General features: G+C 45.8%; 1 protein-coding gene across 1 annotated transcript in view; it reads right to left on the reverse strand.

Annotated features, from left to right (window-relative positions):
• The window catches only part of Kif13a (kinesin family member 13A), a 173,737-nt gene that overhangs the window by 94,570 nt on the left and 58,685 nt on the right, over nt 1-20,482 (reverse strand). Inside the window, 1 exon segment of the mRNA XM_026402179.2 lies at nt 12,194-12,206. Within this exon segment, the coding sequence (XP_026257964.2) occupies nt 12,194-12,206 (13 nt within the window).

Here is a 20,482-nt window from a genome sequence, read left to right on the forward strand (position 1 = left end):
AGCAATCTGCAAATACCTGCTTGCCACCTCTTTTTTTTTTTTTTTGCTAGAGGGAACTCAGAGATGTTCCTAGGTATGTGTCGTGTCCTCTAGTTGCTGAGGATCTAGCGAGGAAGACAAAACAGCAAAGCATCGTTCCTGAAGATGCACATGTTGTTTCTAAAGCCACGTCAATACCTCCCGTCTCCTTCCCAGGCACAGTGTGGTTAAGCTAATACTCAGGTCCACATAGCTTCATCTGATGTGAAGAAACACTTTGAATAGACACATCAGATTTCTGCAGTGAGTCAAAGCCCACCCTATGTCAACTGCTTTCTTCATTAAACTCTTCCAATGTCCTCTCAAATGTCACTCCCTTATGAAAGCTTCACTTAAGGATACTGCTTCTGATGACTCTGGATCCCACACCTGCCTGACAAGATTTCATGTGTGTGTGAACGTGTGTGTGTACGCACACATCTGCGTAAGATTCCCTTTGTTCTATGTTATTAGTTCTTAGAGGACTACGTCTTGGTTTTCCCTAATCTTTCACTATTATGCCAAACAAAAGTACTCTGAGAATTTACACCTTGGAGGAACTTGCTGATGAATTACCTCTGAATTAATCCTGAATTAAAACTGCATTTTCACATATAATCACTGCTTCAAATCACAGCACAGAGCAGTGAGTGCAAATCCTCAGGAGTCTGGCCAGACTTGAAGAGGTCAAGACTGGTGTCCCCTGGAGTGTCTGTGTTCACTGGGTCTCAGTGCTTTCCCGAAAACACGGGCACAAGCCACCCATTCATCTGTATATGTGTCTCTCGTCGGCCACCCCCACAGGTCGCTGGGCCCCACCACTGACCACGAACTCCTCCAGGTATACTGAGCGCCGTGAGACGCTGAAGGAGAAAATGAGAAACTGGAGAACTGTGCAACCCCTTTCTTCTACCCATCACCTCCCTGGCCAGCGAGGCGTACCTCACTCTTGTACCTTGTTCCTAGAGGTCAAAGTCTTGGTTTTCCAAACGCCACCTCCTCCAACACTCTTTGACTTCCGCTGTCGGGTAATTCTCCCCTTCTCTGTGCTACCTTGGCCAACAGCTGCACCACCCAATACACACTTACCGACCCAGATAAGTGCACGCAGTACATGAGGAGGGGATTGCGGGAACTTAAGCAAAACGCCTAATACAATCCTCCGCACGGAGCTCAGCTCGGGGGGCACCTGCACCCCAACCCACACTAACATCAACCTCCGGGCGTTCCTTAGGCACCACCCGTCTGAGGGCTTTGCCCGCTCACCCAGCTAGCTGGGAGGTTTCCTGAGCCAGAGACTGTGCAGGACACAGGAGGTAGGTGCTCTGTATTTACTGGATTAAATACACAGAGAAAAGTGAACTGGCAAAGAAAAAAGAAGAGTTGTTACAGACTGTTTAGTTCTGCATCAAAATATCCATGCAACACATGCACTTCCCGGCTCCCGAATCCAAAATCCAAGGGGCTTCCCCCAGGGGCTTCCCTGGGGGATGCGTCTGCCCTGAGGACTCGCCCTGCTCTGTGTCTCTCTCCTCTACGCTGTCTCCATCCTCTTTGAACAAGGGGCCCACTGTCCCCATCTGCGGACCCAGCTGCTGCTTGCTGCTCGCTCTCCCACTCTTGGAAAGCTCTGCGGAGATCTTCCAGCAAATCCCCCTTTCTCCAGTTGTAGGGATACTGGTTCGTCAATGTCCTGTTTTGTGGTTACTTCTCCACTGCCGATTTGCAAGACTACACTTACAAGACAATGAACGCACTATGTTTCATTTCCTGTTGAAATTTCCCTTCTCATGCCATGCTTCAGTCCTCCGCTCATTTTCATCTCTTTCCCCTAACATCCGAGACGTGAAGAGTCATTTAACAATGAAGAGCTGCACTTCACTCACCATGGAAAAGCTGGACTGAAATCACACAGGAAGCCCCGCACCAAAAGCCTGCCCATCGCGGGACTGTCTGACCCGCGGCTGTTGGCAAATGTCACTCAGCCAGCACAGACTCTGGCCTGTGGGAACGTGTCTGCCAAGGGCCACAGAGAAGGAGAGCCGGGGCCATCACCCTTGCTGCTAGTTAGCTCTATTGACAGACCTACCTTCCTGTTGACAGATCTGTCAAGTAACTGCTGTCTTTCTGTGATGTCATTAATCATTTCCTTTCTCTATGTCTCTGTCTACATACCAAACAATGAACTGGGTTACACAGTCGACACTGCCCGGCTGCGAAGGTGTCGATGCATCTCAGAGATTCACAGCAAGCTGGCGTCATCCTGAACTCGGTGAATTCACAACAGCTTCAGCAGGCAACGATGCTGTGAAATTACTGCACCGGAATGTGGTTCAAAGTCCTCAAAGTGCAGAGAAAATTCCCTTCAAAGAACGCTTCCATGCTTGTATTCATTTATAAATTTGAAAACAGGAAAGAGTTCTCTCAGAGTCTAGACCAACATTATAAAAACAGAGCTTCCATTTAACACTACGCACATGTAAACTCATGGTGCTTCAGCAACGGAGCACTGACTCAGTTTTGACTCTTTCAAATACCGTACGCCTTTCATGTTTAATCCTTCATGGAGCATTTGCATTATCTGTCTCTCTGGTAGCTGAGGGCTGTCACAAATGCACAATCTGTGGTTATTTCTCATTCTTCCATGCTCTGATTACTTCTCCAAAATCTAGCCCCTCAAAGAACTTCTCCACCAGCACATTCCAAAGGTAATGTGAATATCTTCAAACACAGAATATCCCTTCTTCAACAAACAGCCGACAAGGTAAGCGGCAAGTGTCTAAGCAAGTACTATATTATCCTACCCACCGTCGCTGACAAACGGCTACTGAGGCTCATGACAAAAGAAAAAAAGAAAACTCAGGCACCCAGCCATCACCTGCCATGAAGGATACCTGGGTCGGTTCAGGGCATGCGCTCAAGACCTTCGTCATGAGCTGTCACCCCTGCTGGACCAGGTCAGCACACCCAGCCAGAGAGAAGGAGGCTGGGCTGATCCAAGGTCCCAGGTCCCCAGGGCCTAAAGAAGGCAGCTCAGGGGCTGTGAATACTGACTCTCAGCAGCTCACACTAGGAGCTGTCACAGAGGTCACTCTGCAGCGGATGATTCCAGGACTCTACAGGGTCCAGGAGGCTTGCGCTGTTCTGGACAGGGAGATGGAAATCTGTTCCTTTTGGGACCCATGACCCGAGAACCTGGTACCCCACTGGCTGGACCTAGAGGCATCCATAGGCATAAAGCCATGAAGGGGACATGGGCTCTGACACAGCCAGGCACAAGGAAAGCAGAGGGAGGGAAGTCCGGAGAAATACCGAATATAGAAACAGCACTACGGTGCGCTGTTTCTGAACATTTTTATATTTAAAAAATAAATAAAACCTTGGGAAATGTTTTGAAATGTGGTTCAGGACAAAGCGTGATAAATTATGTCCTCCCGTAGAGGACCACCTGTTCCCACCTATTGCCATGTGACCTGTAGGGCCTGCAGTAGAGAGGGGGAATAGAATTCCTGACCCTACTCGTCAGAGGCTTGGTCGTATGACTTGCTCTGGCCCATTAGTTGCAAAGTCTGACTGGCAGTTCTGAGCAACAGCTTTACCTTCAGCCACCACCTGGTGTGCCCCCACCCCGCCCCCCACCACCTCCATCATATAGCAAGTCCTGGACAGGGGCTGTCCTTGAGATTGAAGCCCAGACTAAAGTCACATGGTGCACAGTCATAGCCAACCTCAGCTGACATGTGACAACAGAGAATAGACTTCTGTGGTCTCAAGCCACTGAATATTTAAGGCTGTTACTGCTGCATCACCTAGCATAAGCTGGCTCGTGCAAAGCAGCTACTGTAAGGTGGGTCCAGAATGTTGTCTACCCAATTTCCACTCGGCAGTCTATCCTGCATCCTGCAGCCAGGCGAATTTCTTGCATGTGCGGTTTTGATCACGTAACTTTTCAATACAAAATTCCTAAATGATCTTCCTAGCCCACCAGCTGAAAGTCTGACTCCAAAATCCTCCATAAGCTACTGCTGTCTCAGTTTTTAAGACACTACTGTCCCCTTCACCTGCCTTGTACTCTAACCAGAGTGCGCAGTGCGTTACTTCCCGACACATCAATTACTGGCTTGTTTCTGTCCCTTACTACCATCTTGATTCCTGTCCCAAATTCGGCTCTTGGAAACCTTGCCTGTGCTTGGAAGGCTTCCTGAAGTTCCCAAGTTGCTACGAATTCCTTCTTCCTCTGAAGTCGCAACGGACTGAAGCTGTGCCCAGGGACATCTACCATAATCTGTCCTCTGTTCCTTGGACCTCGCTGTGAGATCATTCTCACTGCATTAGGAGTTCTGGAGAGCAGAAACTCCTCATGGAGCTGCCTCTCGAGCCCCAGGACCTCCCCGACACCTCTCGCAAGAAGTCCTCATTTACTGTTTGCCTAGTCGACGAATCTCAAATGGATCCGTAAAAATGATGCCGCGGGAAGCGAGATCAGGAAGGCTATGGCGCCACGCAGTTCACGGGCTGCGGCCCTCCTGGGCGGACACAGAGGCGCAGGGGCGAGGGAACAGCAGAGCTGAAGGCCAGATGCTGGCACAACCTCTGATCCCAGCCCTGGGTTTGCTCTCGAGTAGCTGAACGATAGATAGGAAGATGATGCAAACCACAAGTCATTCAAAATGTCCCCCCACACACATTGAAAGTAAAGAGATAGAATGATTTTAATAACATTCCATAATGACACAGGCATATAACACAAAACATTTATACAAAATGTTTTAAGTCTAACTTTTAAAAGCCCACACAACAGTTAGGAAAAAATCTCTCTCAGGATCAAAAGAATCCTAACTTGGAGAGAAGGGTAAGGATTCTCAACCCAGCCACCTTACAGAGAAATATCCAAAATATTTCTCTGACATGCGATGTTTCTCCCCTGTAGGAAGTTCTAGAAATCTGGCGTGGGCTTCACGTTCACCACACATCTCAGTTCTCACCAGCCACGTATCACAGGCCTCAGAGCCACATGGGGCTAAACGGCTGCCGCACTGAATGGTGCACGTCCAGAATTTGCTTCCTGAGAGGCCTGGTGCTTTGTTGTCGGAAATTTAATCAGCAAAACAGAGGAGGCAACAGAGAGGGAGGGCAGTCACGACGGAGAGCAGACGGAACCCACCACAGCTCAGCAGTCAGAGCTGGGCCGGGCTTCCCTTGCTCTCTGAGCAAGTTTTGCAAAGGCAGGTTTCTGGTGGACAGGGTGAATCTCCTTAAAGGATACGGCCTTCGGGAGGATGAGGCCTTCGGGAAAGAGCAAGTTTATTTTGCTCCGTTGTCAATATCTTCAGCTCCCAATGGTATCAACAAAGTAGACACATAAAAGCAGGATCAAACACCTGGAGGTGGAGCAGGTCCTAACCCACTTATAATTAAAATAAAAGGAAAAGCCTGCTGGAGCACACGGGAGTCCTGGGCATCTCTCATGATCTGTCCTCTGTCCCTTGGACCCCGATGTGTGATCATCCTCACGGCGTTAAGAGTTCTGACGAGCAGAATCTCCTGGGGACTGGGGAGGCGGTGGCAGCAGGACCACAGGCTCAGGGTCGGCCTGGGCAACTGTCAAGACCCTGTCTCAAAATAAAAACAAAAAGGACTAGGGGCGTTGTTTAGTGGTAAAGAGTCTTGGGTTCAATCCCCCAGTATGGAAAAAAACAAAAATTGAATTCACAAGATTGAATAAAAATCATGAGTTTAAAAATGAATAAACTGGGTTACAATGATTCTAAACAAAGTGCTTTTGCAGATATTTACATTTTCCTCAAAACTCCACCTTCTCACCCCCTAACTTACCCTTTACACCCAACAAAGAAACTCCCCTGCTCCCCGTGTGCCACTTCCTGCCAAAATCCCCAGCTGATCTGAAGGTAGCTCAACTGAGCAGCCATTTCCCTCTCTCTCTTGGGCCTCTAGGACAGAAAGCTTAGATCACTTCTGCAGTCACAAGGAGCAGGAAGGACACACCTACTTCAACTCTGACAATGACGTGACAAAGGTTCCTTATTGTCTTTAACTACAGGAGAGGAATGGAGCAGGTGTCTCCAGGTTTGGCCCAAAACCTTTTCTTTCTCTTCTTAAGGGAAGCAGAACTCGTTCCCAGAAACACTGCAGGACGTGCACCTGGCCCAAGTATCCAAAGGTCTGCACACTGCCTGAAATACATGTTCCCCAGGCAGGAGCCCAACCTCATAAAATGGAATACTTATCCAAGAGAAAAGTCCAGGGATATGGCGAACACGACCTATACCGACACACCTTTGTATAAATTTCCCTTTTCATTTTGGCATGCAATATTACACAGGCATATTACACAAAACGTTAAACAAAATGTTGTAAGTCTACCTTTAAAAAGCCAACACAATAGTTAGAAAAAATCTCTCTCAGGAACAAAAGAATCCTAACTTGGAGAGAAGTGTAAGGATTCTCAACCCGGCCATAGTAGCAGCAGGATTTTTCTTTTCTTTTTCTTTTTTTTTTTTTGTGGTAGTGGGGATTGAACCCAGAGATGCTAAACAACTGAGCTACATCCCCAGGCTCTTACTAAGCCCAGCTGAGGCTGGACTCGAATTTGTGATCCTCCAGCCTCAGCCTCCCCAGCTGCTGGGATTACACGTGTGTGGGAGACGAACCTTGCATGTGACTGAGTCACACTCCCCGACTGGGCCGTGAGGCGCTTAGTCACAGAAATGTGGCAGAGCTTTCCCCACCCTTCCTGGGTCCAAGGGTCAGTGTCTCGTGCATGGGTGTGTCTTGCTACAGCCCCAGGGGTGAAGCTACACTCGCCTGTTCCTTTGTAATATCACCCCTTGCCCTGTTTAGGATAGTATATTCCATGGAAGTGCCTTGTGTGTGTCCCCTCCTCTTACTGTGCCCCTGGGTGTGGCCTACCCAGGTGTCAGTCAACCTGCTGACAGTGGACATCATGAAGATAGACTCAGCCCCCTGAAACCTGACTCCTTGCCTCATTTGAATACTTCTCCTCAATAAAAGAGGTCAGCGCGTGCTCTCGCCCTCTCTCTTCCTGAGGACCCTTAAGGTCAGAGGAGCCGTCACAGCGACCCCAAAGAGAAGGGTATTTGTGTCTCTTGTGTGGTTATCTTGTGCAGCCCAGTCAGCCCAGTTCAACTGGAGTGACCCCTGAGCCTTTTAGTCGCGGGAACGGAACCTGGCAGGTGTGCACCACCACGCCCGGTCGGCAGCCCCACTGTTAACTAGCAGATCTGTCTTCATCTTCAGTGGCTCTCCCTCCTTTTGCCCCTGCCACAGCGGGATGAGTCCCATCAGCACTTAGAACAGCTGTGAGATAACTGCTGAATCCCTACCCATCACAGGACGTAAGTGCACATCACAGCTCGGTGATGGTTACTATCTGCCACCGTCGCACGATGATCGACACAATTTCAACCACTGTTCCAACAGATTATGTGAATATTCCTGGGAAAGATCACAAATCAACCACAAGAGGATCTCAATGGTGAGTCTGCCCCTTCCAGGCCAGGCCAGGGTGACGTGCACAGAGGGATCCTCAGGGCCCAGGCCAGCCAGGCGGCTGGGTCCTCCCGAGGATGGACTCAGCCCAGCAGGCTTTCTCCAGCCCACTCTCTGGCAAAGTGGCTCCGTCCATCGCCGAGGGACTTGAACCTTCTTTCTCCTGTGCTGGTGGGAGTCCTCCTGCCCCAGCCGGCCCAGCTGCCTCCCTGCCTTTCGTCCTCTTCCTCTTCCTCCGTTGGTTCAACAGTCCTGGAGCAGCTCCCGTGAGCTGCGGGTACTGACTTTGGGGACCCAGTGGTCTTTTTAATGAGTGTATAGTTTTTCCTTTTCCAGAATATCACAGAGATGGAACTGCACAACGTACAGCCTTTTCAGACTGGCTCTTTCACTTAGCCACACGGGTTTAAGGCCCTTCCATGTCTGTTCATGGATGGAGAGCTCATTTCCTTTTTATCACCGAGTAATATTCCACCGCATGGAAGTTCTAGCGTTGGCTTACCCTTCACCTGCTGAAGGACATCTTGGTTGCTTCCAGGCTTTAAAAAATAGGAGTGAAGCTGTTGTGTGGGATTTTGAACAGACATGCCTCATCTCATCTGGGTAAATAACTCAAGTGACGTTGGGTTGTATGGAAAGAACACGGCTGGCTCTGTAAGAAACTGCAGCCGCTGTGTCACTTGTCACTTGCACCAGAGTTCCCGAGGCTCCATACCCTTCCAGCTTGGATGCTGTCAGATTTTTCGATTTCAGTCATTTTAATAGGCAGGCAGTGACATCTCATTGTTTTAATGTGCATTTCTCTCTCTGATGTTGAACATACGGTTACACATTTATGTGCCACCTGTAAGTCGTCTTTGGGGAGATGTCTATTCAGATCTTTGGCTCATTTTTAAATCAAGTTGTTGTTTTCTTACGGCTGAGCTTTGAAAGTTCATTGTATATAAGTCCTTTATCAGGTGTGTTTTACAAATATTTTTTAGTTTGAAGATTTTTTTTCACTCTCTTACCATCTTTGGCAGAGGAGTGTTTACTTTCAATCAAGTTCCACTTATTAGTTTTGCCCCCATGGGTCATGCTTTTGACATTCTGTCTAAATGATGATCACCAAACCCAGGATCAACTAAATTTTCTCTTCTGCTTATCTTCTAAAAGTGTTATAATTTTTGCATTTTATATTTAGGTCTATGATCCACTTTGAGTTAATTTTTATGAAGAATGTAAGGTTTGTGTTTACTTCTTTTTATGTGGATATCTAGTTGTTCCCACACCACTTGTTTTAACATTTTAATATTTTCTGCCAACTTACCTTCCAATTATTTGATTCTCTCTTCAGCTGGATTTACTTGCCGTTAAACTCTAATACTAAGTCCTTAATTTTGAGTTTTTCAGATTGAGAATTTCTATTGGGTTGTTTTCCAAATGTTTGTATAAATTTTAGTTCTCTTGAACATTCTTCAATCTATTGTTTTATCTCCTTAAACATAGTAAGTATATTTATTTTAAAGTCTGTGTCTATTCATTTGAACACCCGAGGCATTTGTGGTAAAGTATAAAAAATATCTCTACTTTTTATTTTTCTGCTAGCTCTTGTTTTATGTCACATTATTTTGTCATACATCTTCTTTATCTTTGGTTCTGTGCTGGATATTGCTCTTTGTGTGTGTGTGTGTGTGTTGCTGGGGAATGAACTCAGCGTCTCATGTATGCTATGCAAGTGCTCTACCACTGAGCAAAACCCTCAGCCCCAGACATTAGACTTTTTTTTTAATATGTTTTTTTTTAGTTGTAGTTAGACACGATACTTTTATTTTTTTTTTTACTTATTTTCATGTGGTGCTGAGGATTGAACCCAGGGCCTCGCATGTGCTAGGCAAGCACTCTACCACTGAGCCACAACCCCAGCCCCAGATATTGTACTTTTAAAAATGTCTGTGGAATCCTGAATGACTTAGGGTTACACCTGCTTCCCTCAGTACTTGTGGGCACCTGCATCTGGTAGTGAAGAATTACTAGATGAAGTTCTAGAAGGAAGTGAAAATTTAGATGAACTTTGATCCAATTTTATAGCGTGAGATTTCCTGGATCACACAGATAACTTACAGCTCCTTGGCAATCCATGTGAGGGCTGATTTACTTTTATTTCTCATTCATAACCCAAGTCTGAATCTCAATCCATTTTGCCAACCAAAAGAACAAGAAGATTACCAAGGACCCCACTCTGGCAGGACAAGGACTCTAACACTTCTGTCCCCCGTGGGTCTCACATAACTGTTGGCAACACTACTGTGGCTAGAGATCATTTATTCCTTTGAAAAGTACTTCCCAAAATACTATTTTAATCCAAATTTTTACTTCCTTTTAGAACTTCATCTAGTAATTCTTCACTAAATTTAGAAAATCTCCAATGCCATTAAGCACAGGTTCTTAAACAATTTCTCTACTTCTAACAATCCTTCCAGTGGGAGAGGTAACACTGATTACCTAATCTGTCATTTCTTTTTTTTTTTTGTATTGGGGATTGAACCCAAGGGTGCTTACCCACTGAGCAACACCACCAGCCCTTTTATTATTTTGAGACAGGGTCTTGCTAAATTGCTCAGGGCTGCACTAAGCTACTGAGGCTGATCTAGAACTTGCGATCCTCCTGCTTCAGCCTCCCAAACTGCCGGGATTACAGATGTGTACCACTGTGACTGGCTCCTAATTTGTCATTTCTGACTGCAAAAGTCAGAACAAGAACTTTTATCCTATGAATTTCACACATATTTTGTCTCTGTGGCTTTTAATACAATTGATTTTATATTATCGTGGGCATGTATTCCCTACTGGCCTGCACCACCAGCACCAGCACAAATTCCATTCTTCTATAAGCATCGTCAAAAGCATCATTCCTTTTCCTGTTTGTTTGCAACATCCTGTGTCATTGTAAATGTTATTCTATTGCATCGTGTATTTGAATTCAAATCGATCTTTATTCTTTCCAGATGTGCCTTATAGTGCATGTCTACAAGACATACTTAAAATACCCATTTTTTGTATGTATTAAATATTTAAAAGCTATATTAACATGACAACGGAACATTCATTTCATCTTGAAAATTTTGTGACACTTCTTAGAAACTCTCGTCAAGAACACTTGGCAAAAACGGAGGTTGCCAGCCACAGGCTAGAAAGTCACCAGAACACTTCTGTGTGTAACGTGATAGTGATCTCGCAAAAACATTTTTGTGCCTCTTTTCAATTTCAGTTCTTTTTCTTCACTAAGCAGCAGTACATGGAATTGTTCAGTATTTTCCTGCTCCCCCGCCCCGCCGGCCCCCGTGGGGAAAGAAGTCAATATATCATGAGATTGACGGTATGTTTTGAAATTTCTGGGAACCAGTGGTAAGGGAAAGAAGGGCTACATAAGGGGCATGCATCTATCAGAAATAAAGATATTCTCTAGGTTGCAAATTTCATGGATAATATTCATATCAACTCAGGAAGAATTTATACTGGTCCCCAGACTTGGACAGCATGCCTGCCTGGTGCATACTTCTATAACAACATATTTCCTCTTTCTTAATGCATCTCAGAGCATTTGTTCAAGGCATACCTTCCTTGTTGGAGTTGAAAGTCTCAATGCCAAAGGTAATTCCCCTAAGTTGCCTTTAGTAAGTACAAAGCATGAAATAGCATTTTAGTGGGTTTCCATAATCCAAGAGCTATAAACTGGATTCTCCTTCCTAACCCAAGGGAAAGTAAGCCTGGCCTGTCTGGATCCCAGGCCCTCACCCAGCATCTTAGACTCTGACCACTCATCATGTGTAGGAATAGCCTGTCCTAAGCTCATCTCAAGAACTGTGGCCCTCATCAGCATCACGGGCTGGACTCTGGTCACACTTCTTATTTTTGGTGCCAAGTCTCCCTCTGAAACTCAACAGAATGCTCACTGGCAACAAAATCAACCTTCAATCACTCAGACGCTGGTCACCTCTGAAGATATTAGCTGTTCTTAGCAGGGCACAGAAAGGAAAGCCTGCCCCATCCATATCACCATTAACACGCTCTCATTCTGAGATGCAGTTTCTGTCCTTCTGCCTTCTGGTCCCCACCCACTCACCCTGGGAATCTTGCTGACCCTGTGTCCTCATCAACAAAACAGAACAAGCACCTGAGAGGCCAGTCTGAGGACTAGGGCCCTCCTGCCGAGAACGGATGTGTGGGAAAGTCTCCATAGAGGCACTCCAGCTGGGCGCTATTATCAACATGAGTTGCCTGCTCATGGCTTTAGTTTTAATTAGAATGCTACTTTTTTTCTTCCTAAGAAGACAGGTAGATAGCATATGTTGATTTTTGTTTTGGGGTTTTTTTTTTGTTTGTTTGTGTGTTTGGTTGGAACTAGGGATTGAACCGAGGGGCACTTAACCACTGAGACACATCCTCAGTCCTTCTATATTTTATTTTGAGACAGGGCCTCACTAAGTTCCTTAGGGCTTAGGCTGGTCTTGAATGGGTGACCCTCTTGCCTCGGCCTCCAAAGGGATTACAGGAGGGCGCCAGGGCACCAGGCTCTTACATGTAGATTACTGCAGCGAGTTAAAGACCCTCCATTTCTGCACACCAAGCCAGTACACATGCCCAATTTCACATCCGAGCTTACCTTGGGAGGTTTCCTTAATGATGGAAAGAAAACATTTCAGCGGCAGAGATACAGAGGGTGGTCAACACAGCAGCCACATCGGGGGAAACAATGAAAGAGAAAAAACAGAAGGTGAATTCAGCACCGTGGTCACAGATCTGCAAAACACTCCACTTCCTGAGGCGCAGGGGCCCATCCAAACACATCCCTGCCTGAAGGAAAGGACTGCCTGAAAGGAAAGGCCCACACGTCATGAACTTCCCCTGTCCTGGCTTAACAGAGCAGACCCAGACTGTCACAGCGACGCGTTTTTAATGATTCTAAGAAACGGCAATGGATGAGCATTGCGTATTGTCCAGCGCTTTTAAATCAGTTTTCACATTTAACATTTTTCTTAAAATTGGCATTGATATATATGCATTTTTCCTTAACAAACTATTATGTATTAGGGCATTTCTCATTTGAAAAGCATGGTTCTAAATGATAATAGAATAGAAACTTAAAAGCCAGTTATCCCCTTTCACTGTCAACAAGCACACATACACACTCTTTGTATGATGACCATTTTTCCCTGTTAATAACTCCACAAGCACTGAAAACACACCGGGAGGGAACTCGGATGAGGATCAGGTTTTCAAAGACACAGAATATTAGGTTGCCTTGCTTTGTAAGTATTTTCCCATGCGCGAAGAAACCAAGGAGCTGGTCTTAGATTTCTAAGGTGGGGGTTCCTACGGCAGTTCTTGGCCCTCCCGATGTCATTCTTGGTCAACCTGTGATCATCACCGTTCATCAACTGAAATGACTATTTCCCAGGGCTTTACTCCACCCTCACAGGGACAGCGTCACAGGGACATGACAATAGATTTCCCAGGCAGAAGGCATGGGATAGAAAGGCCCCTGCATGGCACCTTTACTCATCCTTGGTCTGGACAATCCCGCAGAGCTCAGCAGCAGGGGAAATGCCCTCTGACACCACAGTCAGGTGGACATCCTCCATCTCTAAATGCAGAGAAAAATCACAAAATTCCTATTGTGGCAGAGCTGAAAAGCCATTTTCTTGGAATTCCACGAGTTAGCCAAGAGGAAACGGGTTGTTGGGCCTTACGTCATTATCTTGGACAAGCACAATGGGAACGCAATTTTTGTCTTCAGGTTTTTTTGGTCTAGAATAACTGGTATCCAGCAAGTCTCAACATATTCGTGTGTCTATCCCTTAAAACGAGATAAATATTTATAGATGTTGGAGTAAAAAATGCATGAGTGTTTTTAATTCTAAAAAGGTCAGGAATTTTCATTCTGTATACAAAGTCTGAGGTTTTTGCCAAGAAAATTTCCTTAAGTGGAACACTGCTCTGGCAGGCATCTGCTCAGAGCAGGTAGGAGGATAATGAACACCTCACACACTACACGCTTTGTCCCTGGGATGGGGACTGAACCCAGGACCTTGTGCTTGGGAGTCAAATGCTCTACCACCAAGCTACACCCCAGCCTCGGCACTGTATTTTTGACTAGGACTTTTCTCATTTTGCTTGCTTTATGTAACAAAGGAAGGAAATGTCACTTGGGTTACAACAAAGCAATCACCTGAAACGGCATGCACCACGTCAGTAAGACACAGTCGTTCCTAGGTATCTATGAGGGGTTGATACAAAATCCACAGATGCTCAACTACTTTACACATAATGGTGTAACATCTGCATGTAACCTGTATGCATCCTGTATAATTAAAATCATCTCTAGCTTTCCTAATATAATCTAAATGCTCTGAAAATAGCTGTTATGCTGTATTGTTTAGCAAATGATGACAAGATTTTTTTTAAAAAGGCACACTTTCTTCCTGAATATTTTTGTTCTGTTGGTGGTTGAATCTGAGAATGCAGAACCCACAGGTGTGGAGGACTGATTGTCTAGTTTCCTTTTAAGGTTTCCTGATAAACCATGTAACCCAACAGAGGTGGGACAGGCTAGCTAGATCCCAGGGAGCTCTCCAGAGTTCCTGTGTGTGTCCTTTACACTAGAGCCACACAGTACTTGCCCCCAGCAGCCAGGAAGCGGGGCTGGTTGGCAGCCAGTATCAGCACATTGATCTTGTTAGCTGCCAATAAAAAAATGATCCTTTCTTCCCCGACATTCTAATAGGCTTTTTTCATTCTTCCTAGAAAACCTAATCCTATTTCAGCCTTCTAAGTAGTTTAAAAGGGTACTCCTTTCACGCCGAAAGCACAACATATGCTAATAACACCACAATTCCGCCAGGGTCCTTTGTGTTGCTTATAACCAACGGGTGGGGGCTGGGTAGCAGGGAAAATGGAAACCGCGAGGCTCATCTGCTTCTCCCCACACGCAGTCATCATTTCGCTTAGAACCAGGAGTCCCATTAAAGAAGAGAGAGCCGCGGAGGGCCTCACAACTGTGCTTTATTAACTGGCCCACCTTTCTTAAGATGTCAATCAGGTGATGAGCAGAAGTGGACTGTGGTTCTAAGGCAGAACCAGAGTCCACTGCCCAAATCCCTGGAGGTTGCACGTCAATCTTTGGTAATTGTGAAAAAAAAAAAAATTTCCCAGTGTGAGTAGTATTGACTCATGTGATATTATAATGTAAAAATAAAAGGTTTCAAGGTTTCATGTATATGCAGGTAAACTATAAAAAGAACAGGAGGCCACTAGGAGGAGATGGTGCCAGTGCTCTGGGGCTTCTACATTTAGAAAATGAACCAAGTCCAGACAATCGAAAGAGGCTGAGCATTAGTTATTTAACCAGGAACATTCCAACCAGGACAGTTCAAATAAGGCAACTCCTCCAACTTGAACCAAGCAAGTAATTCCTCTGCTCAGCCTCAAGTTCACCCTGCAAATGCTTTCCCTTGGTGTTTCTTTGGTGGAGCCCCAAGCCACTTCCCCTGTGGAGCCGCACAATTCATGAAGCATTATCTGCATAAGTAAACTCTTAAAAACTTTAATGTGCCCATGTTCACCTCTTAACGATATGGAAAAGAAAGAGATGCAGAAGATTCATGTAAACACCTATGTGATTCCATACCATCGATATTAAATACAGTCATATACCAGAGTGACAGTTAAGTCCATGACAGACACACAGACAATGCTGGCCCCATAAGATAATGCTGCCCAGGAACACCACAGCTGCCTAATTTGTGGAAGCACACTCTATGGTGTTCAAACGAAAATGAACTCGCTACCAAGGCCTCCCTCAGAACTTCCACTCTCTCAGCCTGTGCTCCTGCTGTGGAGTGGCCCTGCCTGGGTGTAGATTTAAGGTTGTGGCCCTTTGCTGATGACATCAGTCAAAGCCATGTCCCTATGGTTGAGAAACCTGTGTGGCTCTGTTGCGGAAGGAGGCAGTGTTTCTGCTAACCAACTGTCTAGTGAATCAAGAAGAGCATTCCTTCAAACAGACCTCAATGAATGACCCCAAGACGCAGGTGTGGTTGCCGACTCCTTAGCAAACATTTGACTGCCACTTGCTTGAAAAAGTGTAACTCCCAAGCCTTCTCGGCTGCCTGCTCTCATTCATTCTCCAAAAAGCCCTTGTTTTTAATTGCACAAACCTCTGGAAGGGGAAGTAGATTTTTCTGTGTATGCCAAAGAAATAAACTGAAAACAACTGGAGGTTTTCAAAGCCAGCCAAGTAATCTTGTTTGCAGGTCTCGGGATTTGGAGAGAAAACGAGCAGATGTGGCTCTACCCTGACTGTGGCACTACTTGTGCAAGACACTGAAGCTCCTCCCCGCTCCCAGGACAGGAGGGTTGATCTCTCTGCACCAGGTGTATTTACCACACAGCTCATGCAACTTGCATGCCCCTGACCCTCTTCTGTCCCCCAGCTCTGCCTGACCCCTCAGGCGACTCGTCAAGACCAGTTCAAGGCTCAACTCGGTCAATTCCTCAGCACTTGGCCCTCACTGCCTCTAACGCTCCAGGGTTCCTATGTCCCACAAAACAGCTTAGCGCCTGCTGGCACACACAGCTGGGGAGCCTTGTAGTCAAGTCTTCTGTATCTTTAAAATTTAAACCCCTTGAAAACGAGGCCATGCTACACTGCTTTCATCACCCCCGTCCCCCACTCCATCTCACCCTCTCAGCACAAGAACTCAGAAATAATATTTTGCCTTAGAGAATTAAACGTAATCCAGATGTGGAATTTACTTAGATCACCACCAGGGTCCCACAATTTTGGGGCAAGACTGCCTTCACTTAGCAGATAGGCCTTCAGAGGGACCAGGAGTGCTGCTCAGGGGTCAATCATGTGCTTAGCATGCAGAACCAAAAACATCTTCAGAAAGCACAGACAACCTCTCATGGTTTATTTAAAAACAATATTCCTCCCGGCCCACATTACATACAGAGTTGATGTTCTATGGGATTTTAACAAAGGTCAACTAAAAAGTTCTGATGTCATTAAATTGGGAAATGCACTAAGCCCAATACGGGTTATTTGACGGCAGAGCTTTCTATGCTGATGTATGTCTCTGACGTCACTGAGTAAATGCAGCATTTCAACAGCAGCATTTCCCAACGTATTTGACCACAGACTTCTTTGAGAGCAATATCTTGGAGCATGTTTTGGGAAACACTTCTCATTGACTTCAATGGAAAACAACCAAAAAGGCTTTCATGAATGCAATGAGATTTCAAGTCTCTGCCAAAAACACTTCCACCATCAAGATGTGTCAATTTTGCAATAGAAACAATAAAATTCTGAAATAAAGTGATTAACAGCATGTTACTATTCTCACCAGGAGTTTTCTATTCAGTTCAAGTTTTATAAATCAAGTTCATTATTTGAAAATTCTGATGATTCAAAAAAAAATGTTTTGGAGGTATAATAGCTTGTAAACATAATACAATAAAATTCCAATTTTAAATCATTATATTTCCTTTCTGCACTGGTATAAATCGGTCTGCCATCCACTAAGATTCAAGTTTTTCTTTTTCTCTCTCCCTCTCCCCTGACCCTGCAGGACTAGCGATTGAATACAAATGCACTCTACCTCTGAGCTGTTTCTCCAGGCTTTTTAATTTTAGACAAGGTCTCACTAAGTTGCTGAGGCTAGCCTCAAACTTGCAATCCTCCCACTTCAGCCTCCTGAGTAGCTGGGATTACAGGTATGCACCAGTGAGCCTTGCTAGACTCAAGTTTCAATGATACAAAACATACCATCTCCACTGGCTAAACAGTGAAACCCACAGTAGTGACCCTCTACTTGGAACTGACCATAGTTCTAATGGTGTGTGTCCAATGCCTTACACAATTTTCATACAATAACTCTTGTGAAAGGAACCAACCAATCAACAAGTTATCAACATTCCCTGCTCTCCGGCTTCTCTCCACTGTGACAAGTAACTGTGAATATGCTTCTGGTAAAGGTCTTGGCTAATAGAAAAAGACAATCAGATGTCAGCTTGAACCTAAAGTCTAAGATACAAAAAGTCCCTTGGTAATTGAGGTTTCATCATTTGATGAAGTGACAGGAGAATATTCAGGTAATAAACTGGGTTCTAACCTCCAGTCTGGCAAGGGCACCAGTGGCCCCACCTGCTGGACAAGCAGGCCAGGACACAGACAGGACAGGTGCACTTGGAGTACCTGCCCCTCTTCTGCTCTTCCCTGAGCCCTCTCCAGCATTCAGCAGACACTCAGCAAAATCCACCAGTAAGCCAAATGACCCTCCACATCTTTACCTGAGGCACGGCCTTTTTGACTTTCACCTTGTATACATTCAAGTTTCTTTTTTCCATCTCTGAATTCACGTTGGATTTTTAAATATCTTACAGTAAGTCAACAGATGGCTGGGAGAGACGGTCACGTGAAAATCCACACCTTCCCAGCCACGGTCTGGAAGCCCTGAGGAGGAGTTACTTGCTTCTCAAGCCCTCCTCCCCATCCAGGCTCCGACCCTAATGGAGAAACCCCCACAGACACTGATTGCAAATATGAGCACACAAAGGAGGACTTGTTGAACCTCTAACTCCCCTAATTCCCCTTTCTGCATAACTTCTGCATGACTTCAGGCTTCCCGAGGCGTCTCTCACCCTCTCACCTTATAGCTTCCGAATCACCCAAGACCGGTCCCTTTTACCAAAAAGTTACTCTGAACTCAGAACAGCAAGGGCAGGCAGGAGCAGGAGCCAGAGGTAGATAGTCCCAGGACAAACTTCTGGAACATCCTATAAGTTTTCCAAACCACAGATCTGGAGAATTACCAGGTCATTATTCTTATGGAGAGGAGGCACTCAATAATTGAGGTCTTTCCTTCTCAGTAAGTTAACTTTCTTATTAAAATAATCCCGGATGGGCAGGATATTTCAACAGGCCTTGCTCTCACAGCAATTTAGCGACATACAACTGCACGCTGTTCTGAAAAATGCAAAACAGAAAAAAGCTCCATCCCTGCTCTCCCAGTTGGAGAAGAGCAAGATTTAGAAGCCACGTTGACATTGTGAGGCAGGTGAGGTCAGGGAGCTGCCTGCATCTCGGTCTCTGTTATTTCAAATGAAGAACCAGGAGGGAAGGACAGCCAGCCAGCAGAGCCTGGGAGAAGAAGGGGGCGTGTCGGGCAGGGAAGGAGGCAGGGGTGTGCAGGGGCAGGAAGGACTGAGCCAGGATCCTGCGAGTCGTGGCTAATAAGCCAGTCACTGCCACCTCCTGAAGCTGAAAGCAGGGCCACAGGGTTGGGACTGATGGGCACAAAACTAGACAGAAAGAGGGGTGAGGAGGGAAACCCGCTCTCTACCTAGACGAATCCGCCACACCACCCGGCCCCGCCCTCCTCGAAGCAGGCTGAGCGCCGGTGCCAGGCCACAGCTGTTTCTAGGCCAGAGACCTCTTCCAAGGCACTGGCCTCTCTCTTGCTTTCTTTTAAGGGTACGATGTCACAATGCTTTCGTCCCCCCCCATCTACTAAAGTGTCAGTCCCTGACTGGCTGGAATACAAGGGAAAACAAAAATAAAAACTATCTACTTCTGATTTTTCCAGAAGCACCGAGTTCAAGGACATTTCTAGTCTATAAAATGCTCAGGTCAGAAGCCAAACATCAAATACCTGTTACCGAATGCTAAAAAAAATAAAAATAAAAAAATAATTTGTTCTTGCTTTTTAAAACTACATTACTTGTAGTGACCCTTGTCACCAAATAAGTGACGTTTTCTCTCCTGAAAGTGTTTAATATTGCTGCCTGTAAGCTGAGGGAAAGTACTCCAGAATAAAATTGCATTTCCTTGTAATTAACTGGCTAATAAAAAAATTGCAATAAAATACAAACCTTGAAATAAATACTCATGAATAGACCACAATAACTATTGGTGTCACATAATGATGTTCCTGCGGCTTCTATTTCCAAAATCAAAAAGGCTCCACAAAGCAAATGGAGGGTCACAATTCACATGATGTCCTTTACATGACCACTGTCCATCATAACTGCTTTTCTGCCTTTTTCCTAAACCTGCCCAGCAACCCTGGACCCTTCCTCCTGACTAACAATCCAGCTGACCCCAGCCGGGGCTCAGGGGCACAGGCAGGGAAGGCTGAGTGGAGCTTGCTCCAGGCCGCTTGTCCCTCCTGCCCCTGGAGGCCATGCCTGCAGTTACCCACCCATAGAGCCACGAGCTCACACCAGGTGACCTAGACAAAATTAACAGAGGAACGCGGCTCTGGTGTGGTTTTCTTGTCCCATCTTCAAAAAAGTATCCTGTGTGAATCTTTCCCAGTGCTACAGCAGGGAGTTCCAAGTTCATATTTAAACATCCAGAATGCAGCACCTCTGTAGGTCACCCTCAGGACACAGTGTACCCACCCAGCCTCGGCCACTGCTGGAGACCTGACTCCAGGTAATGTGCCTTTGGCTACCTGCTTCTAACTATGCAGTTTCAGTTTTATTTCCTAGATTAATTTGCGATTTATGTGAGATCTTATGTCTAACCATAAAACATGCTGCTGCATAACCATGGTGTAGAATTGTACCATGATGATACGTTAGACTTTTCTGCACTAGGCAGAACCTGACCTTGTGCTCTTGAGACAGTTTCTTGATAGCACTGATGGTTGCTGAACAACCTTAGGTCCCTGTTGACACCCACAAGTGGCCTTTCGTGATAGCCAGTCCAACACGGAGGTCACATGCAGGAACACAGAGGCCAGACTGCCCGCTTCCATGCTGCCTCACTCCCTGCATGACGCAGCGTGACCTTGGACATGGCATGGAGCTGGCGGGAGGGTTAAGTGAGTTGACACAGGGAAAGCTTTACAGACGTGAGAGTAATAGAGAGTAGGTGTCAGCCACCTAC

This window comes from Urocitellus parryii, chromosome 8, assembly GCF_045843805.1.
Source record: "Urocitellus parryii isolate mUroPar1 chromosome 8, mUroPar1.hap1, whole genome shotgun sequence".
Taxonomy (NCBI): domain Eukaryota; kingdom Metazoa; phylum Chordata; class Mammalia; order Rodentia; family Sciuridae; genus Urocitellus; species Urocitellus parryii.